This window comes from Silene latifolia, chromosome 3 (assembly GCF_048544455.1).
Source record: "Silene latifolia isolate original U9 population chromosome 3, ASM4854445v1, whole genome shotgun sequence".
Lineage (NCBI taxonomy): Eukaryota > Viridiplantae > Streptophyta > Magnoliopsida > Caryophyllales > Caryophyllaceae > Silene > Silene latifolia.
In genome coordinates, this window is record NC_133528.1 from 1,313,168 (window position 1) to 1,337,154 (window position 23,987).

Below are 23,987 nucleotides of genomic sequence, written 5' to 3' on the forward strand. Positions count from 1 at the left end.
CATTGTATTTTAATCGGGTTTATGTTGAATAGTAGTCAAAGGAATACATTACAAGTTGCAAATACAGATAGTATTAGCAATTTAAGGAATACAAGCAAAGAAGTGAGTAATCTGTGCTGCTTTCTTTTTCCTGTTGCTTTTCATAAAGTAGACATCTTTCATACCATTTCAGCATTTCTCCTTCTTACCCTTCAAACTTAGGCTCCTCTACTCTTTAGGGTTACCAAACATCAACCCTTCATGATATTTTGTTGTTAAATTTCCACATTTTTGAAGTATTACTCAATTTCCCATGATCTGTATGTACAAAATCCTTTCTTTTCTAATCTTTAATTTGTTCATAATTTACCATATTTGATGTTTATATTATGAGCTAAAGTGGTTGTTGGATTAGGGTTTATGTTGGATTGCTTAATCAGTCATTAAAGATTAAAGCTTTTTGTTTAATTCAAATGTTTTTAGCTGAATTTGGTAATTTTGAGCATGGTTTGTGAAATTTTTTCTGGGATTGTATTGTACAGTTTCAATTGTTATTTTGCTTATTAACAGTCTCTTTGTGTTGCTAACACAAGGTAAGGCTGTGTACATCCGACCTCCCTTACCCAACAATTTGGGGGAGCCATTGACACATCGGAGTAATGTTTGTTGTTGTTGTTGTTGTTGTAAAAGTTGTATAAGATTGTATTTGAATGAATGTTTGTACAGGAATAGAGTACATTATATAGGGGAGAGGGGAGTCTAATCTAGGCTAGTAATAGGAGCCTATAGCTAGAGAATGATATTGTGAACTAATTGATTGTGGTATTGACTAATTGATTTGGTCTTGTATTTGCTGAGATATTGTTGATAGTTGTATGTTGCTGGTTTTGGTCATTTTATTGCAGTATGTGAAAATTTTTATGAGATTGTATTGTATGATTTCAATTGTTGTTTTGCTTAGATTGATTTCATATTATACCCCCATTTTCGAGGGGTATGATAAAGCTATAGGGTAAAATGTGATAGATGAACCATCTCAACCAAAACCTTAAGGTGATGGTTGAGGCCCAACTATTATATTTATTCCTATTACGCCCCCTCACTCGAGTGCCCATTGGGCTCGAAGAGTGGTTAGTGCACATGCCCCCTCATACCATATGCTGAATTTCCACTTCGTGAGTTATTGGAGGCTGCCAGGATTTGAACCCGTGGCCTCTTGGTCATAGTGGCTCTGATACCATGATAGATGAACCATCTCAACCAAAATCTTAAGGTGATGGTTGAGGTCCAACTATTACGTTTTGTGAGACTGTTAATTAATCGATTTATCCAACTTAAGGATTAAAATGAGACAATGAGTGGCACGATATATTTCTGAGTGGCGTTATGGTCACCCATTTTTATTCCCTTTTTGTGTAGTTATGTAAATTTAGTAAAATTGGGAGTGTTTAGTCATGATATTGTGTTCTACTTCTACTGGATTTATTCTGCTTCGTAAATGTGAGAGAAGCGGAGCTAATTGGTAATGGTTAGCTAGGTGTTTGTTTAGAAAATATGGTTGGGAAGGACGTCAGTTTATTGTAGAGTTCTAGTATATGAACTGTGTCCTTTGATTTCCAAATATTATTTTCAAATGGGATGGTCAAATGGGGATAATATAAATGGGATGGTCAAATGGAGATAATATAAATGGGATGGAGGATGAATAGCTCAAATTGTCGGTACTTATTGTTGCATTTTGATCAACTGTGCTGCAGAATTGTGAGAGAGCGGACATCATGACGAGGCTGACTCTTGATTTTGCGACAATGCAAAAGGAAAATATTCCGGCTGTTTCAGCTGACGTGACATTTTTGTCAAGCCGGTTTCCTAATTACAAGATAGGATCTGATAACCAGGTGTTGGAGTTGAAAGATAATATGAAGACTTTCTCCATGAAGGAAATTGTCGCCAAGGAAACGGCAATGTTGCTGGAGCAGCAGAAACGCTTGTCTGTTCGTGATCTTGCTCACAAATTTGAGAAAGGACTAGCAGCTGCTGCTAAGTTATCGGAAGAGGTACACCTCTTTAATTAATCTTTACGATTATTTATAGTTACAAATGATGTCTTAGCCTAGCTGTAGGCACCAGAACTTCAGCTTGATATGTCGTACGTTTGAATCTCCCTCGCTTTGTATAGTGCTGCCTTCGTGCCTCCTTTCACACACAAAAACACTCCTATTGTCTATAACTAAGTTCATACACCCTTTAGGTTATTACTATACCTGATAAGCTTCTTGGGTGTTCTCCGTTTGCATTGTGGCGCAGAAGTTACAGTGAATGTAGCCATTATTAGTGAACTAACAAGTTCAAAATATTGACGCCTACAAAGAAATGAGATGGTAATGATCAAAATAATATTGAACTTCAATGTAATCACAAAGCTTTGGTCCCAATTTGGTTTGTAGTCATCTAACTTGAACCATCAATTGAAACCGACAACTTGACGTAGTAAAACAAGAAAAGTATAAAAAACATGGGTGCTGAAGCAACTCAGCATGACCCTAAATGTGCTCTTCATATACAGGACAAACTGAAGGAAGCGGCTTCTTTGGAGAAGCATGTACTTCTGAAGAACCTTAGAGATGCTTTGGAAGCCCTGAGGGGTCGTGTGACGGGTAAAAACATGGATGATGTGGAAACAGCGATTTCTATGGTAGGGCTTGCTTAGTTATTCCTGTCTTAATTCTTTCTATTGGCTTTTCTAGGCTAAATAGTCTGTTAGAAAAGCAGGACGAACATTTGTAGCTTCATATATATAATTGGCCAATGGTTTTCTTAACTCAGGTCGAAGCTTTAGCTGTTCAGTTGGCAAAAAGGGAGGGAGAGTTGCTTCATGAGAAGGAAGAAGTGAAAAGGCTAGCCAATTTTTTGAAGCAGGTATGCTGGGGACCGAGTATAAATGTTTACTGTGATTAGATTCTTTAGTTTTAGCAAACATGAAGTTTTGGTTTACAATAAGAAGCATTATCTCACCCCCGTGCCCATATCCACCTTTTCTTTCGGTCTTAGGCATCGGAGGAAGCAAAAAGGCTTGTTGAGGAAGAAAGATCTAATGCTCGTGCAGAAATTGAGAATGCAAGAGCCGCAGTTCAACGCGTGGAAGAAGCCATACAGGAACATGAGCAGATGTCAAGAGTTTCAGGAGAGCAGGTTCGTCTTTGACCGGTTTAAATCTTGTATGACATGGATAGTTAGATATAAGTTCCGTACCAAAGATTTCTCCTTTAACTCCTTCTGTTTCTTCAGGACTATGAAGAATTAATACGGGAGGTTCAAGAGGCTAGACGCATAAAAATGCTTCATCAACCTAGCAAGGTATTTCTATCTTGTTTTATTTGCTCGTCTCTGAAATTTTTTAGTATCTTTAGGGCTTAGGCTTCTTTCAACGAGCCTGTCATTGACAATGTCAGGAACTCTTAATGCAACAGTTCTTGAATCATATCTCGAAAGAGCATATTGACACTAATAATAAGTGATCAGATGTTTCTTGAATATGATTTTTTGTGTAGTAGTAGTGTAACACCTTAATTCAACTGCGACCCTCTCAGGTTATGGACATGGAATATGAACTTCGAGCGTTAAGGGCTCAGCTGCTCGAGAAAACCACGCGTTCTGTTCAGTTACAGAAGGAGGTATTGGAAACTTATCCCCCTACTAGTATGTGTTTGACTTTTTCCATTCACATTTGATTTAGTATAGTCTGTACTTTGTAGAGTTAGTGCATAGCAGTAGCGTCATTAACACAGTTCCGTTGAATCTATTTCTGTACGGCTCAAAGTCTCATTTTAACATTCGACTTCTTGCAGTTGGCTATGAATAAACCAAACGAGGATGAATCCACTCATTTATATGAAATGATTGGCCAAGAATTATTGGGTTCATGTTTGTTGGTCCAAAAGTGTTTAGATGAGGCTGTGGATCTATCGGAGTGCTTGATCCAGTGGTACCGAGTGGCATCTGATACCGACAAAAGGGAACCTATTTCTGGTATAAATTTGCTGAGCATTAACATGATGTACTCCCTCTGTCCTGGTCAATTGTTGTCTTTTGGTTTTGGCACAAAGACCTAGGAAAAAATGAGTGGACCAAATTGAGTGTGAAGGATCAAATTGCTTATCAAATGCATTTCTAAAATAGAAAGGACAACAATTGACCGAGATACCCCAGAATGGAATAGGACAACAAATAACCGGGACCGAGGGAGTATTATTTGTTGATATGTAAAACAGATTAGTTTGCCAAGCATTACGACATATGGAGTAGTCACTTTATTGTATGTTTTTGTCTTATATTAGGGGCCACTAAGCCAGCTTATGCTCCTGAACCTTTTGATGTCGGACGATTCCTGAAGGTAGAAATCACTCATGACGGCCATAATGTTACAGTGTCCTCAACTGGTCCAATTGATCCAGGTTTGTTTTTGATGTCCTAATCAAATTGGTAGCAGTACATAAATCTATTCTGGATGTGAGTTCACCTTTTTTTTTAATCATTACAGCACCAGGTTTGGGAAGCTATGTTGAGGCTCTTTTGCGGAGACATGATACCGAATTCAATGTAAGCTACTTTTAACAGTATCAAAATGAAACTAGTGAAAAAAGAAATACAGCAGTAAATCGGAGCCCATCAGTGACATGACTATTGTAAATGTCACGTAACAGTCGGAACAAGAGACTGATGCTGTAATTGCTGTTTTGTTAACTAGCATCTTGCATTCTACAGGTAGTTGTCACCCAGATAAATGGAGTCGATCAACAATCACAATCGATACATGTTCTCCACGTGGGAAAAATGCGGATGAAGCTTTGTAAAGGGAAGACAACCGTAGCCAAGGAGTATTATTCGACCTCAATGCAGGTGTGCTGTTTTGAAATGAAAACAATATCATAGCTAAATTACCTAAAGAAGCCAAATCTGGTTGTGGTACCATGTTAACATATTTTGAGTTAGCAATCGCATTTTAATGTGTAAGGCCCAGAGATGCTTAAGCTATATATACTGTACTTAATCCGTGCACAAGAGCATGGTGACCTGACCCAAATTCGTAAAATACAACCCTAACCCGAGTTGACCCTTGCCGAAACATGACAATGGCCAAATCCTAAATTGCCCAAAATGACTAATTAGAAAAGAAAAAAAAGACTAATAATTATGACCCGAAATGACCTGAACTTTAAAATATCGAAGTAGCCCGAATGGACTTGTCCCCGAATTGACCATAACATTACACGTGAAACGACATGAACCTTTCCGAGTAACCCGTTTGCTAGATCTAGTCGTAAATGGTGATACTGTGATAGACCATACAAGTATCTTGTTGTGAACATGTAATCTTGCCAACAGATAGATAATATAGCATTGGATCGACTAAAAAAATTTTAAACTTGCTAAGTTTTCATTTTAGCTGATTAGTACAGCACCATTATTACTGAGGTTTCTGTAATGCATGAACATTACTTGCTTTAGCTCTTCACCATATCCATATGTGGATAAATTGCTAGAAACACTGCCCTTCGGTACTTATGAAACACATCCACAGATTCCGTTCTCTTTCCTCAGGAATAATGTTGGGAACTAATACTTGTGTTATTATTTTCACAATTTTAGCTATGTGGGGTTAGAGGTGGTGGAAATGCTGCAGCTCAAGCTGTATTTTGGCAAGTAAAGTCGGGACTGAGCTTCATTGTAGCCTTTGAATCCTCAAGGGATAGAAACGCTGCTGTTTTACTTGCCAGGCGATTTGCTTTCGACTGTAATGTAAGTTCACCTTCAAACTTTAACTTTAGAATCCGATAATGAGCTCATGATATATTGCATTTTGGTGGTAATACGGTCGTAGCTTAACGAGCTCGAGATATATCGTATTTTTCTTTCGAGCCTCATTACTCCGAAAAATACTTCCTTTTTTTTTGGCACGAGCCAACTTCTTATATTTGTACTCTATTGTGCATGCTTGGAATTGGCAGATTACGCTAGCCGGTCCTGGTGACAGAACACCTCTAGGGACATGATCCATGCCGCTCATCTTTGGGCTACATGTAACTATCATTCTATCAACTGTACCGTGTATATTAGGCTGTATTAATACAAAGGCAGAAGGCTCGAGGAGAGTGTTCAACTGTGTCGTGTGAAAGTGTGTGCGATGGCTTGTGCAATGTGTCCGACCATTCTCCTCCCCTAACCATAGAGGGATCTTCTATTAATTGGCCTTTTTTAATGGCTCATCGTATCGTAATCCCTGAGTTGTATTCTTAATAGCAGATAGAGACTGATTGATTATTTGATTGTCATTAGTGTGTTTTTTTTAAATAGAATGACAACTGAGATTGATTTATTGTAATTTGTGTGTGTGTCGATTTGTAATAGAATGTGTGTTGAGTTGTTTTCGATGTACTGAGATCTATTTGATTTTATCTATTCATGAATTTTTCGGGTTATTAGAGATCTAAGCCAGTTTTGGTATGGAAGGATTTATATTCAGAACGCGCCTATCACCTGTCTCGGTGACCCCTCCAACATAATCATATGGACGATTATTTTCTGGTGTTGACCAGGAGTATCCCCTACCGACAGATGTTAAACGTGTTTCATTGTAACCATAACCATAGTGCCAATATGACATGGTGATGGACTGCAGTACCTCCATATGTGAATTCAAATGCCATATCCACCATCACACATTTACTCAATATCAACTAACTGAACTGGTAAATGTACCTATGACCAAGAACTCAAGTAGAGATGATCGAACGGTAACCCGATTTACACTCCAACACATGATCCAGTTTGACCCGTTATTTGAATTAACTCAATCCTATCCGATCTGACTTGAACGTTTATTGTCGTATAATAACCATTATCCATAAATAACTTAAGAACAACTGGAGTTGGACTTCGGGTCGGGCTGGTCATAGGCAAAGCCTAATCAACAAGGCCTAGGACCGACCCGTGTCAGGATACGGGTCGGAACTGGGTCAACTAGCTTCCTCAAGTCTAGCCTCAGCTCAACCTAGGTAGACAAATTCATACTTCCTCCATTTCATTCAATTCTATACATTTGCCTTTTTGAACACTATTCACAAGTAGGGAGAATTTTCGATACAACTTCTAATATATAACATAAAATATAGTCATGTGAGATCTTGTTTTAATTGTCATACCGAGTACATTGTAAATAACAATTTTTTAAATTTTTTACTAATATGTAACTAAAGATATGAACAAAAGAAAACGAGCATTGATATACATGTATAAAGCAAATGTATGGAATTAAATGAAATGGAGGAAGTATTTCTTTTACATTTAGAAAGGTCCACAACGCCATTTTTTCGGCCCGTGAGGCGGGTCCAGCTGGGCTGGCACGCACTTTTATCCACCTCTGATAACAATCATCCGAAGTTGATCTGAACCCATAATAACCCGATTCAACCTAATTCTATATGAACGCTTGCAATCTTAAACGACCCGAACCCTGACATCCAATACGATTAACCCGTTTGTCCGGTCTAGACCCAATTCCCCATAATCACACACATTGACACAAGCCAACTTGATAAGGTGCAAACTGCAAAGGCAGTAGGTAAGCCGAAGCTAATTTTTCTTTAACAATTTGGCTATGGCGAGGCAATCTCAATTTTGACTTTCTACATACAATTAGTTGACTGCATTTACTAGATTAATTTTGTTCTTTTCATTTATTAGAGTAAACACTTCACTTTGTTGACTACACTTTTCATTTGATTCTACGCAACAATAACTCTCCTTCTCTTCTCCAGGTTTGTTTTACATCTTTATAACTGTTAATCATTTGTACCCATGATTGTTTTTCAATGTTTATTGTTTTAATTGTTATGGGTTTTGTTTAATCTGGTGTTTTATTTGTTGGGTTTTAATCATATAGACAAATTCTTGTTTAAGGCGGGAATATGGTCTGCAGTTTAAAAAAGGGTTAATCGTCCTAAAAGAGACCAATTGAATCATAAATAACTAACCTGCAGTGGTGGAGCGAGGGGGGCTAGCAGGGGCGGTGGCCCCTGCTGAAGTTGAAAAACCCGAAGTTTTTAGTTAAATTTCCGAGCTTTTTTCAAATTTGCCTTATGAAATTACTCGTTCGCCCCCCGCTGAAATTTTTCGCCCCCTAACAGGGAATCCTGGCTCCGTCACTGCTTAGTTGGTAAAGTAATGAGGCGTGGTACTCATGACCTGAGTTCAAATTCCGTCAGTAGAATTGCCCTTGTGGGCCAGCTGCTCCCTTTACACCCAAAATTTATTCATACGAAGTAATTGAGTAGTGTGTTTCTTAAGCAGATTTTTTGTTGAGTTGGGTTGACTTTGTTAATTGGATTAGAAATGTAAATTAAGATTATTAGGAGTAATTGGGAAGATTTCATGATTATCATGAAGTGGAAAGGAATGTGACAGTGATCATTTCGAAACGATAAGCATGATTGTTATTAATGATACTCCCTCTGTCCCAGGTCATTTGTTGTCCTTTTCCATTTTGGATGTCTCGGTCAATTATTGTCCTTTTTATTTTAAGAATGAACTTGATGAACAATTTGATCATTTACACTCAATTTGTTCACTTGTCATTTAGTAATTGGCTCCCTTCTCTTTCCTTGGTTTTTGTGCCAAAACCAAAGGACAACAATTGACCGGGACGGAGGGAGTAGAAGGCAAGGATTCTGGAAAATGAAATGTGAAAAATTCGCGCCCACAGAAATTAGAATATTGATAAGTCGACTGAGACGTATAGAACACGGGTAATGCTACGTTACCCTGCTGTTTGCAAAGGCTTTTAAGGTTCTGGGGTAACATTGTTGTTGTGGTAGCGAGAGTACCAGGGGTAGAGTAGTACGATATCTATGCTTATGAGCTATGACCTCTAAACTTTACTGTGGTTTGACTCTGCAGGGTGTTGTGTAGGACATACGCTTATTTTCCGTCAAACTTGAAGGTCATTTGACATATGAAGTTTATCTCTGCATAGGTAAGAAGCACTAAGCCCAGTTTTTCAGATGGCCGAAGAGAAAACACTGATCGAAATTCTTGATGAGGGTAACCCCCTAGATATTGTTAAGTACATAAATTTTGTTCGGGCCCCCGAGTGTGGAGCCATTGCGACTTTTTCAGGCACTACACGTGATTCCTTTGATGGGAAAACCGTTGTTGAGCTGAGATATGAAGCGTATGTTCCTATGGCAATACGTTGCATTAAGTCCATATGTTCTACAGCTCGAAAAATGTGGAATTTGAACTTAATTGCTGTGGCCCACCAGCTTGGGCGTGTTCCTGTTGCTGAAACGAGTGTCTTTGTCGCTATATCATCTGTTCATCGTGTTGATGCATTAGATGCTTGCAAGTATTTGATCGATGAATTAAAGGCATCCGTTCCAATTTGGAAGAAAGAGGTCTATGCTAATGGTGAGATTTGGAAAGAGAACTCCGAGTTCTTAGAGAGGAAATCTGAACTTGGAAAACCGAGTCATGGGAAGAAGGGTTGCTGCGGTTCCAAGGTAAGAGTGGATAACGAGATTGCCGGAGAGACCAAGGAGGCAGAGAGGGGAAAGAAGAGCTGTTGCGGTTCCAAGGTAAGAGTAGATAACGAGATTGCCGGAGAGACTAAGGAGGCAGAGACTCATTGAAAGGTTATGTCTAGACCTGGCAAATGTGTCATTCAGGCTAGGTCTGAGTCGGTCAACTGAGTCATTCCGGGTTGTGCAATTCAGGTCTAATTCGGATCTAATCGTCTTACAATATACAATACCTTTTTAGACTTGTAGAAAATTTACTTGTAAGTTGTTTACTGTACTTGTACATCAAACAAGCAAACCTCTTTTGTTCTCAGTAATAAAATTTACCAGTGAATGGTGAAATTTGCTTATTTCCTGACTATTCAGATTTCAGAACCATGGTCTGAGAGATATTCTACTGCTGAGCATTTTTTTTGCAAATTTGTCGCGTTTCTGTCATTTTGTTACTGATACAGCAAGTCAGATCTACTGTTGAGCTGCTTTTTTTTTGGGCAAATTTGTCGCGTTTCTGTCATTTAGTTAGAACAGATACAGTAAGTTATCTCTTGTCTATATAAGGTTAATAATATAGCATCTCGCTCTTTTCACTGGCTTCTATTTCGAACCTTGGGTAAGTAGTTCCTTCAGGGAGAATCGACAAACAAAAAATAAGCCTGAAATAAAGTAAATATTAGAGAAATCTGCGTTTGGTTTTACAATCTAGAAACCGTTTCACAAACAAACAACTATCTCGAAAACATGATCATGATACAGCATGATCTACTTAAAACACACTATATCTTACAAAAACACTAAAAAAAAGTCTCTCAATCTTTACTAAATACTGTCCAGAGATTTGGAAGGTGGTGGCAGAAGGGCGACAGCGCCTCTAACAATACTCGAGAACTTCCTGTGAACTCCTTTCAGCTTACATTCTTTGGCTGACATTTGATATTTCACCAACATTTTTGCACATCCCTTGAGTTCTTCCTCAGAGTAGCCTGTGTAATGCTTCAGTGTTTCAGTCCAACCACGAGTTCCGCCCAAATAGTGGATGGCCGCGTATACTGCTGAAGCAGCAATCAGCGATGGGGAGAACAACACCACCACCTGATACTGCAACAGGCCGCTTTCTGCCATGTAAAAGGCCATGTTCTCCATCTACACAGAAATACAGCGCACGTTATATTCAGGAATAGTAAGTCACTTGGCCTCACATGTAAAACCGTCTCATACCTCGTTGTCAGCAGGAAGAGTAGCTTTGATGAACCTAAGTAAGAAGACATATGGAGTCGCAACTGTGAGATTCCACTCCAACTTTCCGAGAATCTCTTTCTCCATAGCAAGTATTTGTTCTTTGGTGTATGCATTATCAGATATACAGATGAAATCATTCACCTGAGAGTAAATAAATCACTAACATCAGTAAAAAAAACAGATTTGCATTTTGCAGGATGCAGACGGAGTGCTCGACTTTAACAGTATTACCTCAGGTGCCCAAATTTCTTCATATTTGCAGGCCAAGAGCATTGAACTGATACCAATCAGTTGAAGCTCCTTCCTAGACACAATTTTCCTCGAAAGATACCGGTCTACAATATCAATTGTCAAGTAAAGGGTCTCAGGCAACAGTTCAAACTTGTTATGAACTTCGACCAGCCAATCGACTAAAATCATCCTCATCTTCTCATTGATGTGGGATTGCCACGGCATGTAATTACACACACGGTTTTCATCCTCGACTACCTTGTAAAACTTGTAGATGTCCTCTACATACTCAACCACAGCTAGCTCATTATTAGCATCTACATCATCAATGTTTGTTACCTCATCTTTCGGCTTAATTCCTAGTCCACAGGCCATCTGTCAAAAACTTATATTTGTCAGTCCGTCTCATACAAGACTAACTGATACGTAAATTTCAGAATTAAAGACGATGATCACCTTGCTGCGAGCGGTGAGGACATAAGTGAGACTATGAGCTTTCTTCTTCCTATAGCTTTTCTTTCCACTCAGAATTCTTTTCTTTTTATTCAACTTCTCATTTTCGTCTTCTTCATCGTCCGAGCTTATTATGATGACTGTCTCGTGTTCCGGCTTAAGGGTAACCTTTTTCTTGTTAGCTCCTCCTTGATCATTTGCAAGTGATAAGGCACCCAAGCTTCTAAAACAAGCAAATTATCGAAAACTGTTAATTATTTCAAGTCAAAAAAATTAATTTCATGAAATTTTATTTTCTGAAAACAGAAGACTAGAAATTACTTGATGATGGGAACATTCTGAAAATTAACCAAATTGCCAATTTCTTGTAGGGCTCTACGATTTCCGGCTTCTTTCTTCTGCTTTGGTTCTTCTGATACCAATTCAAATTTAAACCAGTCACAAGATTAATCAAAACAGTGCTACAAGAATAACATTTAGCCAAGAAAATTCGATTTTCGAGCCAAAATAGCAAAGAATGGTTCTTTAATCATAAACCAACAGCAGCAAAAATGCTGCAGACTGATCAAAAAGGTTTTACAGTGCTACAAGAGTAACATCTAGAGAAGAAAGTTCCGAGTTTTCGAGCATAGGCAGACATATAGAGGGTTTTAATGGGTGAAAAATAGCAAAGAATGGATCTTTAATCATAATTCATAAACCAACAGCAGCAAAAATGCTGCAGAGTGATCAAACATGTTTTACAGTGCTACAAGAGTAACATCTAGACAAGAAATTTTCGATTTTTTGAGCACAGGCAGATATATAGAGGGTCTTAATGGGTGAAAAATACCAAAGAATGGATCTTTAATCATAATTCATAAACCAGCAGCAGCAAAAATGCTGCAGACTGATCAAACATGTTTTACAGTGCTACAAAATTAACATTTAGACAAGAAAGTTCCGATTTTTCGAGCAAGTATAAACATTTAGCAAAGCACCAGCTAAAAGTATGATCAAACATGTTTAACAGTTGCTGCAATCCTGCAAGATTCATATTTAGACAAGAAAGTTTCGATTTTTCGAGAAAATACAGTCATTTAAAGGATCATAGCTGATGAAAAATAGCAAGAAATTAAAAACTTTAATCATAAACAAACATCATCAGCTAATATGTTGATCTGCTGAATTATATGATCAAACATGTTTAACAGTGCTGCAAGATTCACAATTAGACAAAAAAGTTCTGATTTTTCGAGCAAACATAGACAACATAGCTAAACTGCTGAAGTATGAACAACAAGAAAGTTTCGATTTTTCGAGCAAATACACATATAATACTGGAATTTAATGGTGAAATGCGACAAAGATTGAAACTTTGAAGATGATAAACTAAAATTTAAATAAAAAAGAAGCTAATTCACAAAATCTAGGCTATAAAGATGATGAAACAATTAAACAGAACCCTAAAAAAACCAAGAGAATACCCCAAAACAAGAATCATTCAGTAAATCAACGATAAAAAGGCGATAAACCCGTAAAAACAGATGAAATACCCAGAAACAATAAATCAAGAACCATTAATTTCATTATATAAAATTGAAAACAAACCAGTAATTTTAATAGGGACATCAATTCTCAAATCCATGACTTGGGGTTGTCCGAATACACCACCGATACTCGAAAAAATCGATGAAATGAAGGAATGGAGACGGCTATTATTGCCTGTCTCCCCTTCTTCACTATTTTCCCAAGCCACTTCTACTACTAACAAAAAACTTCACTATTTGAACAAATTCTTGGTTCTATTGAAATTCTCTCTATATGTATAAAGTTTCGATCTTTTACGAGTTTTGGAAGACGGAAAAAAGAGAGAAAAGATGGGATTTTGAAGGATGGTGAATGGGATTGTGAATTTTGTGAGTTTTTTGTTGGGTGTTTAAGGAGGGAGAAGGCTCCCTAACGGTAGTGTTTGAGTGGGTTTGAATTATAGCCGTTGGATTTGTTTTGTTAGTTGATCTAATGGTTGAGGTTGTTTAGTGCTCTACAAGATTTATATGTTACCGTTTGAGTTTGTTTTTCAAAGATTTAATTGTACAAAAGAAAAAGTTCTAACTTTTAAGGAAGTAACTTTTGCTTTGGGAGTTGAGGTTAATCATCATGGTGAATTGAAGGGTAATGACTGATCGGCAAATCTCTCTTGTGACGGGCATATCTGTTACAAGTTTGCGACGGATCAAGTATTACCCATGTGAGTAGTTTAGACAAAACAGATTGTTATTCCATAGGCATTTTACTTTTGTCTTATCTACCCACATAGGTAGTAGTTGACCCGTCGCAAATGAAAATTTGTGATGGCTGATTTACGCTATTTGAAGATTTTCTAGTACTCGTAGTTAAGATGGAGGTATAATGAACATGGTCTTAAGTTCGATTCCTCTCTTCCTTATACGGAGTATATTATACTGCATTTGTAATTCGTTTATCACTAAACAAGAGGTTGATAAATGATTGACTACAATTCAGGTAAATGTTTTTAATTAGTATCAAACTATCAACTTTAGAAATGATTGAGGGATTTTACACAATTTGATTAGTATACACGAAGAGTGGCAGCGTTGTAATTGAATGAAGTTGAACAACTTAATAGATTATTAAGACTTAAAAGTATTACGGAGTACCTATCAACTAGTTAAGATAACTCTTTTAAATTATTGAAGACAATTGAATGGTTAAGCTGTAGGCCCATTCCAATTTCATTTACAAGAACAGCGTATCAAAGTTTCAGCCACTTAAGATACATGTCTTTAACTTGCATTCTAACTCTGGTACTAGTATATTTGCACCAAAAAAAAAAAATGGTACTAATATAAGGTAAATGAACTCTTACACGTAGTTAATATGATGGTTTTTTTTGGATGTGTAAGACAATAATTAACCTACTCTTAAATATACAAAATAGTACAGTAAAAAAGTAAATACAAAAGTCTCTAAGCAAGTCCACTCTCGTAATATCTTGATCAATCAAATACTCGACGCGTCGAGGATCGTCATCAAAGAACTGACTCCTCCAATTCGTATATTCCAATCTAAGCAACACCATGAATTAACTTTCATTTAAATATGAATAACCTGTATTTTCCATTCCACATATTGAAGAATGTTTTGGTAACCTTGAAGGAAATGTAATCCGATTAAGTTTCGTCCTGATGTTGAAGTAAACGAACTAATGCTCTAGAAACGTACCATTTGATGAATAAATATATACTTTATAAGAAATATGTTATTCAAATGGTATGATTCCAGTGAGCGGAAAGGAGTAGTTACTAGTTTACTACTACCTAGTAATACTACTCACTGACTAAAAATTATAATTCAATCTTTAAACAATTTAAATATACCGAAATTTTCACTCTAAAAAGTAAAAACACATCCTTCCTTAAATTTGATGCCACAAACTAACTCATTTTTAATCTTTCTACCATCATTTTTTTTGCTAAAAACAAAGCAAAACATGATTGAAAAAAAAATACTCATATAAAAAAAATGGAGTTGCGGGGGATCGAACCCCGTGCCTCTCGCATGCAAAGCGAGCGCTCTACCATTTGAGCTACAACCCCTTGATGTCATTAAACCTCACTAACTATATTTTATCCCAATAACAAATAACAACCCTTAAGGCCTTAATCGAAACAACAAGAAGCGCCCGAGGAGATAATTGATCCTCGCCATTCGATGTTCGACTCCATGTATGAGACTCCTCCATTGAACAACATCCTTGACATCGCCTCAGATTATCCCGGATTGCTCGATTATTCCGAAGATAGTAAAAGACTGATCAATATTATAGGACTAGTTGAAAGCATTGTTTTCTTTGTTTCTACTCTCTTGATGTGTGAATGTATAAAATTGACATGCCTCAGTCCATTTAATCAAGTAATTCAATCTATCTATATCTACATTCTATATCGCAAAGACTTTAGAGAGACAGAAACTAAATAAATTATTGAGATATTACTTTCTTCGTACCCTTTTATGCGTTATTATACTCTTAACATACATTACTGTAAAGTGTTGCTTAAATCCATACTCGAAGTTTCCTATATTTACAACACTTTTACGCATATTAAAAGGTGTCGAGTCTAATTGAACTGCTCAAATTGAAATGAATAACAAATTAGATGTCGAAAGTCTATTACTAACCCAAAAAGAAAAAAATTGAAGATTTTTTGAAATTGTAATTGTAATTGTAAAGTCATTGGTTTAGAGATGCTATACAATGGAAAATAATATATTTACGTTTTATTATCCAAAGATGATTGTGTATGCCGTGCAATGCGCGCATACAAACCACACCAGTTTCGAACCTCTTCACACATCACAATGAACCGAAGAAAATGGAGGTAGAGATTTTTGAATATTTTCTCAAACAAAATTAAATTCTTCCCAAAATTCATTAAAATCCCACCAGAGTTGCAGAAAAACGAAAAACTTTCCTCAAGCAGATCTATTTGGAGAAGTTTTTCCTAAACACTGGTGTAAATTCAGGACACATTACATAAATCTAGTTCCGATATGCTAATAATTTACCCGAATCAAAATTTAGCTTTAGAACATTGAACAAAAAAAATCGGGGTTTTTTTCGTTAATACCCTGCTATTGAGGTATAGGCCTGCGCAAATTGAAAGGTAACTGAAAACAAAATCCCCTATTGCCTGAGGGAGGGAAGCAAGCAATCATAAACTCGTTCCATCCGTGAAGTAATAGTCAGCTTATGCGTAGTATGGAGCTCTGGTTTTGCCAAATCAATGATATCCTGCTTGAGACTGCAAACCATTGTATAGCTGTTAGCGAATGAGGTACTACGAGAATCAAGATGAGCTATCGAGAATAATAAGGTTCTAAAGAACTAACCATGACCATTCCCCGGTTGTTTTAGCGTGGTTTTGTACTGCACGATACAAATGATCTAGAGTGTACAACACCAAGCCAAAGCAGCATTGGGCATCTTCTATCTGCACAATAAGCTTTTATGGTCAGATCTGTAATCAGAAGTTCCAATGTAATACTCCCTCCGTCCCGGTCAATAGTTATCCTTTGGTTTTGACACAAAGACCAAGGAAAGAGGAGGGAACCAATTATTAGATGACAAGTGGACCAAATTGAATGTGAATGATCAAATTTCCCATCAAATGCATTCCTAAAATAGAAAGGACAACAATTAACTGAGACACCCCAAAATGAAATAGGACAACAAATGATCAGGACGGAGGGAGGGAGTAACAGGTGATTGAAATTTTCTTTATCAATGTTTTGGCATTTCACAACTTGAACTGTTAACAAGCGTAGCTTTCTTTTTCAAAACCGTTTTTTTATTAAGCACTAGCTCGAAGAAACGGAAAATTTTCAATTCCTAAAGACGATTATGCATATGCTCATTTTGCTTCATCAAGTTTTTTCAAAAAGCACTTTTTCTTTTCATTTGAAAATAGTATGTAGGAATGATTTCTGCTGGTTCTTCAGTTTCATACGTATATCTCAGTGAGGACAGTCCCCGAAAATGTCATCCTAGAGTCTCTTAAACTCTAATGAGTATGACTTGGAAGGGGAGCTCCCATCACCACCAAACTACACTACTTGAAGTAAGGCCGTACGTGAGACGTCTTATGAGAAAGAAACGCTGGATTTACAAGAGTTTGGCCTCAGAAGTCATACCTGTCTCAGATCCATACAAGATTGGTATTGCATGATCATTTTCTCTATCTCAACGATGAGCAACCTCCTCTGACGACGAGCAATTCGACCCCTTCCTTCTGCTCCCTTGTCCTATCATATCATAATCAGATAAAAAAGATGAGCTAAAAAGTATTATTGCCTGCATGCATTTTCATACTCGCTTTTTAAATTGTTACTCGTATTATTTTGAAGTGGATGTCATGGAGTGTATGTGATCAGGTAAGAGTGGCACAACATCTCCAAAAATCATCCTTCATTCTTAAAACTTGTTTCATAGAACACTGATGGAATAATTGCCAAAATTCTTTTAGACACGGGATTTGGATATATACACGTTCTGTTCATCCCGGTATAGCCACCACCTCACAGCAACAAGCAGCTACTAAAAATATTTTTGACATGATAATTTATCAACATGTTTGGAGTCACATATCGAACTTGGCCACTCTCAGTATATTGACATGAAGAGATTAGTTACCTGTTTTATCCATGAGCGTAGTAACATGATTAGAATGACCACGAATATGAATGCCGGTAAAGCAGCTAAAACGGCAAAGTTGATTTCATTGGCCTTCAGAATCTGGTCCAGTTCAAGCATTGCCCTAATCACAACAAACATATTGAAAACTCAAAACTTGTCAAATTAGATATAGATCAAATAGTATATTTTTCATAAAGATCTAACAAGTTAATTCAACTCACGTTTCTATATCCAATTTCAGCTTTTGAACCTGCAAGCGTGCAAGGAGCAGGTTTAGTTTCAAAAAATCTCAGATGAAGCATTAAGCATAACACAAAAATCCACCATTCTTGAAAATTTTAAAAACAAAATTCAGTACCTGAATGAGCATAGCACGAGGAAGCTCTCCACCGCCAACTATACTTTTAATGGGGTGCAGCAACTCCTTCTCGTATCTGCATCAAGTTTGTAATATAAACTATGATGCCATGCAACTACTCGAGCTTCTAACCAAATTGTTAAAACATAAAATATGCTTACATGCTACTTGCTTTAAATAAATGACAAAGGAATAAACCAGTCACCCACCACTACCAGCAAAAAACGAAATTTATTGTTTTACTTCAGTTGTTCTATTGTCATATCCCTCTAGAAATAAGCTTTTGGGGAAAAAAAAAATTACACTCTTAATTTAGGAGTACAATAAGTTATCTGCTAGTACGAAGAGAACTAACTTCAGGTTTATAATTGTGCATTAAATCCCAGTAGATTCTAGATCAATGCTACATTTCTATGTTCTTCCCATTTCATTATAATACTACTCCCATATAATGGAGAAATGGGAAGAACATTAAAATGTGGAGAGACTATTATTTATCAAGTCCATCATCAGTTGATTATACAAGACGCACCTTGTCATAACTATTTCGAGCAGTTCCTGATCTGAAGCATTCTCGGGATATTGTTGGCCATTTGTCTGCTCACAGAAAGTCAGCAGCATTCTGTGAATCACAACTAAGTTAAGGGCTAGAAATATCACGACATGAAAAGAACAAAGAGGAAAGGGGGATGGTCCAGAGGCCAGAGCGGACACAGATTAGATAGCCAAAAGATCAATATATCAGGTTTCGTCTAGTCATAGATAATAGATTTTAACGCAAAGTCGGCTAAACATTTTTGCACAAAGATAAAGTTCAAATCTGATTAAAATTATTTTCACCACACGAAAACTCAGGACATATCTTGAAGCCTTAAAGACGATCGTATTACCTGTGGAGAGAATTGGCAGTTAACTGCACCTCTTCTGCTTCCATAACCCCTTTGTGCCTCTTTCTAAATGTGTCAAAAAGTTCATCCCTAATTGACAAAATCTGATAAACATACAGAACTGCAGGTAAGAATTCAGCTGATTTTGAGACACGTGCATGCAGGTTTCTAATGAGTCATAGATAGAACGTAAAGGGTTTAGAATGAGACAAAGACCTAAGCATGAATCACTTGAGCATTTATGGTTCAATTCCTATAGATACAATGGAGTCACAATTGTCTTCTTCCTTTACATAACAACAATAATTCAGAATGTAGTTTGAATGTTTGATAGTTACTAATTTTACAACTATTGGTCCTAATACGCTCGAAATAAATTAGAAACAATGAAAGCGTATAAGTCAAATAAGCATACTGTAGAACTTGTGCAGACAAATCAATCTCTCAAACGGTCTCCAATTATTTGACCGTGAAACTTCTAGCCACTTATCCCAAAAGTATAGCACAACAAGTCAACAAAGCCTTGGTCCGAAAATGTTTCTTATGCCAGAAATATGGTTAGCAATACACACCATACACATATAGCAAAATGTTGACACCTTTGCATCCCAAGAACCCAAGAGATGCACATGTCAAGAATCTATCTTTAAGTTAACTCATTGTCGAATTTACTAATAGGTTCTTTCTGTACCTTGAAGCAGTAGTATTAGGTTAGCTTGAAGTAGCACAGACATAATTTATCACATAATCAATTCGAATATTACTAAGCATCGCTCGAGACTCAGGAAGGTCACTGAATATAAAATCCACTATCAGAGGCATACCGGTTGCTGCACATGTTCAGTCCAGAAACTAATTGTCGACTCTTTTGCCTCACCGATCCAATTATCAATGTCCGGACTTCCAACCAATCTACTATGACGCACAAGCCACAATGAACATACAGAAAGGCCAACAGCGCCACATGTATAACGGACCCAATACCGAGTCAGTTTTCTAGGTTTGCGGTGCTTCCCAACCTGAAAGATGGGAGAAAATGCGACTCAGCAGTGATGTAGCTTACATCACAACAACAACAACAACAACAAAGAAAAATGTCCCAAAAATATTTGTTGGCTAACATGAACAATAGCAAAGAATCATGAGAAAGAAAGCTGAAGGTTCTGATATATAGGAGTCTTACAACATCAGATAGATAGGAGTCTAATTTCTGAAGGTTCTGATATATTGACGCTATAGCATCTCGAACTTCATCATCTGTCCATTCAGGAACTTCCCTTTCCCGTTCAGTAATTTTGCTGAACACCAGCGGAATTGACTTACTACCCTCATCGGAAGAATCCATCTGAATATATAATCAGCATACAAGATATAAGCACACATACAGAATGGGAAAAGTACTTGGGACTAAAAGCATCTTTGATGGCTACCTGGGACGTAGAAGTATGCAATTTAGCAATTGATGCCTCAAGATCGGAAAATAAACCATCAATAATGACCAACAATGATGGCAATGATCTTTGAGGATCAGACATCAGGTCCTCCCCTTGTTTATCAATTAGCATATATACCTGGATCAGAAGGCATAATTAAGGATTATCTACTAAACCATCAACAAAGAAGAAATAAAAGGCCTCAGCTGAAGGAACCAGCCAGCATATATATACATGACACCAAGGGAAACAATATCACCCACTTTACAACCATGCATGCACGGAGCAGAAGTTCAGAGATTGTTCCATTATAAGCTTCTTTTGTATTTAAAACAAATTCCACTAGACGAGGATAATAACAAGTGCATTAGAAGTACAAAAAATCATCTTATTTTTTTAATTTCATGATTCATGATTACACAAAACTTCCATCACTATAAAGTTTGATAAGAACGAACAATAATTAATTATTTAAAAACACCCCCTTTGCTTGTCAGAACTTGTTAGCAGTACACCAATCAGAATATAACTCCCGAGTTGATGGGTACAACAAAGGAATGCATACTGATAGTCACAGACTCTTCTCATGCTAACTAAAATTGATTTTTCAAACCCCGGATATTTTAAGAGTATGATAATTGGAATAGGAGGGAATATCACAATAACGTAGAGCCACTGTAATCAAAAGGTGAGAATTAAGCTCAATTATCCAAAGAGAAATACCTATGCACTCACATATGTATCAAGTGGCCAACAGCAGCTAAAACTACAAGTTAAATCTAAGAATAGTCAAATTCGCTGCAACACCATAGATTCATAGGTATCACAACCGTCCCATATCATTACTTCCCATATACTCCACAATTCCACATCGTATTAACTCAAAGACAACATAGCAAGTGGATAAAATTAGTGAACTTAATGACAGCAAATAGAAGCAATATAAGTGAATTAACCTGCGCCAAAAACTTGGCAAGCATATGTTTCAAGCTATCCAACACAATAACTCTCTCAGCTATGAAACCGGAGGCAGTGTGGCAAAGAATTTGAAAAGAGGAATCTTCCGCAATGAAGTTCCGCACAAGCTCAACGCTTCCACTAATCAAAGCCTGTGGCCCTCTCTCAAAAAGCATAAAGTATGCTTTCTGAGCATTTGAACCCTGCATCAAGTAAACTGGTTGTAGTAATTTAAATTTCAGTATCATGATCGATGTGTGACAAACCCTAGCACCAAAAACACATCAATAACATGCTATGAGTGTGAACATAAAACCAGGTACCAACCTCTTCTTTAATCTGCCAATAATGCAAATTTTTCTGAACATAGTGAATATTTGAGAATAACTGCTCCAAAATATCCTCCAAAACTTCAAAAATTCTAGACGCTTCTGTCATCATCCTGCGTTACCGCAAATAAGACTCTCAAAATGGAGTGTAAAAATAGATGAATGCATCTATGTAAAGCGTCGACTTCACAAACTTAATTGTGAAATCATCCAACTCGAGGATCATTTGATCAAAATAATATCCTCCAAAACACTCAAGAACAAGACATTAGGATTTCCATCACAATCACATAGAGCACAACTCACAAATAACATTTATGTGTGAAGGAAAATGCAAACTGAGTAAGTGGCGCCACAAGTAACAGACCGAAAAAGGAACAAAGCAAAGTGTGAACCTTTATGTGAGATGGCCTGAAAAGGAAGTCCGAAACTTAAAAAGAGACAAAGGGAGTATAGCATAGCTTAATAAAATCAATAAACCGTCAGACGGCAAATACCTAGTCTATAAACTTGCCAAATACGAAATTCAGTAGGTAAATTCTCAATCTAAAACTTCCAGCGAAAACCGATCTAAAATTCTAAATGCAATTGATTTAAATCATAAACGATACACTCAAAAACTTAATCAAAAGTTCAAAACCATAGACTATCCGTCACAAACAACTGCCAACATTCAACTCACTAAACTAATTTATCAGTCAGTGCCGTCACAAACAGCTGTCAACATTGGACTTTTGAGGTCAACAACAACAACAACAACAACATCAGAGCCTTAATCCCAAAATGATTTTGGGGTCGGCTGATATGAATCATCCTTTAGAACCGTCCACGGGTGAACACACCACAAAATGCGAAAATATAGAAAAGGAAAAGTGAAAAACAAAAGGGGAGTGAAACATAATACAAAAGCCAAGGGACACTTATAGGTTTTAAAATCGAAGTCCGGATTTCTTTTATAAAAACTTAGAATTTAAATCGAGGATAAAGATTAAAACGATTTTGAAAACCGAAATAAAACTTAAGGGTCTGAAATACCTTAAAAGTGAACCAAGTATTAATATATAAGAAAGTTGTCGGTAAAAAGGTGTAATAAATCTGAAAAGAACAAATAAATTTTTAAAAATTAAATAAACACTAAATATTTCAGATAACATCAAATACTAAAATCCACATGTATCATTTCCCTCCATAATTCCATTGTGCCCTCCCCGTCACCATTCCCTCATCAAGACGGAGAAATCTCATATCGTGCTCTATCACTCTCAGCCATGTCTGTTTTGGTTTCCCTCTACCCCTAGCAACCTTTTCTATTCCCCTGGACTTTTGAGGTCAAAACACTCAAAATTCATCTCCTACAATCATTAATATCTCTAAGACCAAGTACACAATTAATTACTCTGTAGTCTGTACATCATAATAAGCCAATAACAATCAGCTACTAGTCTCAGAATTTCCATCACATCAAATTTCGTGCAATGCCAAAACCTCCAATGCCGCATATCAACTTAAAATTAGCTCAAAATCAAAGTCAGCAAGTTAAACAATAATAAGTCAGCATAAAAATTGACAATTAACTGATCAAAATCAAATTTTGCCAGCTAAAACGATAATAAATCAGCATAAAACAACAACAATAACTAACAATTCAAAATCAAAGTTCAAAAGCTAAGACGACAATTAACAGTTCAAAATCAAAATTACAACTTAAAACAATAACTAATCAGCATAAAATTGATAAATAACAATAAAAAGGAGAAATTACAGCGAAGAATGAAGCGATTTTGACGGAAGTGGAAGAGGAAGACACGGTTTCCGACGACGAGACCTAGCACGCCCAAATTGATGCCAAAAACTCGCGATTTTACCAATTAATGAAGAATCTGAAGAAATTGGGATAAAATTGGAGATTTGATTGTATAAATAATTAGAGTATAGCGAAGTTAGGGTTCGTAAATTTGATAATTGATTGTTTGAAGAAGATGAACAATCATCATCATTCTCCATGATAATAATTTAATTTGTTTTGATTTATTTTCACTTCGTGGATCTTTTTCTTCAGCGTTCGCTCGCGATTTTGTTGTTTTTCCACCGGCGGTTAAGTCCTTTTTTTTTTGTGTGTGTTTTGAAGATTGCGCTCCAAGTTTTTTGAGTAGGTCCCACAAACGAGTCAATCGGATTAGAAACGGGTTGGGTTAAGTAGGGTTATATTCGGTTTTTACTAGTTTCGGACCTGTTGTTATATAAGTTTTTATCAAATTATTTAAGAATAATGTTAAAAATTTCAAGTGTATTCGGTTGCTGGTCAACTCCGGATCCTCGGTTCAAGTGCAGATCGAGCTCATGTCGGGTGAAT

The 23,987-nt window shown here is 36.8% G+C and overlaps 4 protein-coding genes and 1 non-coding gene across 12 annotated transcripts; 2 read left to right on the top strand and 3 right to left on the bottom strand.

Annotated features, from left to right (window-relative positions):
- Positions 1-6,458, top strand: LOC141646637 (stomatal closure-related actin-binding protein 1-like). 3 transcript variants are annotated; one of them, XM_074454521.1, is made up of 14 exons: positions 114-662; positions 851-998; positions 1,265-2,036; positions 2,546-2,674; positions 2,806-2,898; positions 3,031-3,171; positions 3,268-3,336; positions 3,570-3,653; positions 3,828-4,008; positions 4,317-4,433; positions 4,520-4,578; positions 4,744-4,878; positions 5,629-5,778; positions 5,988-6,458. In XM_074454521.1, the coding sequence occupies exons 3-14, from the start codon at positions 1,758-1,760 to the stop codon at positions 6,030-6,032; spliced, it is 1,482 nt and encodes a 493-aa protein (XP_074310622.1). In that variant the 5' UTR covers positions 114-662; positions 851-998; positions 1,265-1,757; the 3' UTR covers positions 6,033-6,458. The 3 variants fall into 3 exon arrangements, with proteins under 3 accessions (XP_074310620.1, XP_074310621.1, XP_074310622.1); XM_074454519.1 differs by lacking the exons at positions 114-662; positions 851-998 and adding an exon at positions 1-102 and having other exon boundaries at positions 1,737-2,036; XM_074454520.1 differs by lacking the exon at positions 851-998 and having other exon boundaries at positions 84-299; positions 1,737-2,036.
- Positions 6,459-7,512: 1,054 nt separating this feature from the next.
- Positions 7,513-9,904, top strand: LOC141646644 (molybdopterin synthase catalytic subunit). 2 transcript variants are annotated; one of them, XM_074454534.1, is made up of 2 exons: positions 7,513-7,600; positions 8,935-9,904. In XM_074454534.1, the coding sequence occupies exon 2, from the start codon at positions 9,039-9,041 to the stop codon at positions 9,663-9,665; it is 627 nt and encodes a 208-aa protein (XP_074310635.1). In that variant the 5' UTR covers positions 7,513-7,600; positions 8,935-9,038; the 3' UTR covers positions 9,666-9,904. The 2 variants fall into 2 exon arrangements, with proteins under 2 accessions (XP_074310635.1, XP_074310634.1); XM_074454533.1 differs by having other exon boundaries at positions 7,576-7,796.
- A 298-nt stretch (positions 9,905-10,202) lies between these two features.
- LOC141646642 (G2/mitotic-specific cyclin S13-7) lies at positions 10,203-13,365 on the bottom strand. 3 transcript variants are annotated; one of them, XM_074454529.1, is made up of 6 exons: positions 13,065-13,365; positions 11,796-11,886; positions 11,478-11,697; positions 11,022-11,396; positions 10,770-10,931; positions 10,203-10,694 (listed from the first exon to the last, which is right to left on the bottom strand). In XM_074454529.1, exons 1-6 carry the CDS (start codon positions 13,099-13,101, stop codon positions 10,371-10,373), a joined length of 1,209 nt encoding a protein of 402 aa, XP_074310630.1. In that variant the 5' UTR covers positions 13,102-13,365; the 3' UTR covers positions 10,203-10,370. The 3 variants fall into 3 exon arrangements, with proteins under 3 accessions (XP_074310630.1, XP_074310631.1, XP_074310632.1); XM_074454530.1 differs by having other exon boundaries at positions 11,478-11,694; positions 13,065-13,342; XM_074454531.1 differs by having other exon boundaries at positions 11,796-11,883; positions 13,065-13,221.
- Positions 13,366-15,000: 1,635 nt separating this feature from the next.
- On the bottom strand, positions 15,001-15,073 carry TRNAA-UGC (transfer RNA alanine (anticodon UGC)). Its single transcript has one exon. It is a non-coding gene; the product is annotated as a tRNA-Ala (tRNA).
- A 770-nt stretch (positions 15,074-15,843) lies between these two features.
- Positions 15,844-23,728, bottom strand: LOC141646636 (protein DGS1, mitochondrial-like). 3 transcript variants are annotated; one of them, XM_074454516.1, is made up of 14 exons: positions 23,397-23,728; positions 21,633-21,747; positions 21,305-21,508; positions 20,346-20,486; positions 20,099-20,260; positions 19,740-19,934; positions 18,919-19,019; positions 18,561-18,650; positions 18,029-18,104; positions 17,892-17,920; positions 17,668-17,791; positions 17,169-17,279; positions 16,368-16,468; positions 15,844-16,279 (listed from the first exon to the last, which is right to left on the bottom strand). In XM_074454516.1, exons 1-14 carry the CDS (start codon positions 23,636-23,638, stop codon positions 16,162-16,164), a joined length of 1,809 nt encoding a protein of 602 aa, XP_074310617.1. In that variant the 5' UTR covers positions 23,639-23,728; the 3' UTR covers positions 15,844-16,161. The 3 variants fall into 3 exon arrangements, with proteins under 3 accessions (XP_074310617.1, XP_074310619.1, XP_074310618.1); XM_074454518.1 differs by lacking the exon at positions 23,397-23,728 and having other exon boundaries at positions 16,077-16,279; positions 21,305-21,522; positions 21,633-21,721; XM_074454517.1 differs by lacking the exons at positions 15,844-16,279; positions 16,368-16,468 and having other exon boundaries at positions 17,163-17,279.
- Positions 23,729-23,987: the final 259 nt, after the last annotated feature.

Coding starts and splice junctions, on each gene's coding strand:
- LOC141646637 (XM_074454519.1), top strand. CDS start 22: ATGTTGAATAGTAGTCAAAGGAATACATTACAAGTTGCAAATACAGAT. Junction 3,337..3,569: donor TGCTTCATCAACCTAGCAAG/GTATTTCTATCT, acceptor CGACCCTCTCAG/GTTATGGACATGGAATATGA. Junction 4,434..4,519: donor AACTGGTCCAATTGATCCAG/GTTTGTTTTTGA, acceptor TAATCATTACAG/CACCAGGTTTGGGAAGCTAT.
- LOC141646644 (XM_074454534.1), top strand. CDS start 9,039: ATGGCCGAAGAGAAAACACTGATCGAAATTCTTGATGAGGGTAACCCC.
- LOC141646642 (XM_074454529.1), bottom strand. CDS start 13,101: ATGGATTTGAGAATTGATGTCCCTATTAAAATTACTG. Junction 10,932..11,021: donor AAGAAATTTGGGCACCTGAG/GTAATACTGTTA, acceptor ATTTACTCTCAG/GTGAATGATTTCATCTGTAT. Junction 10,695..10,769: donor CTCTTCCTGCTGACAACGAG/GTATGAGACGGT, acceptor ATTTCTGTGTAG/ATGGAGAACATGGCCTTTTA.
- LOC141646636 (XM_074454516.1), bottom strand. CDS start 23,638: ATGGAGAATGATGATGATTGTTCATCTTCTTCAAACAATCAATTATCA. Junction 20,487..21,304: donor TTGCCAAGTTTTTGGCGCAG/GTTAATTCACTT, acceptor CTTCTGATCCAG/GTATATATGCTAATTGATAA. Junction 19,020..19,739: donor CTGAACATGTGCAGCAACCG/GTATGCCTCTGA, acceptor TATGTTTATCAG/ATTTTGTCAATTAGGGATGA.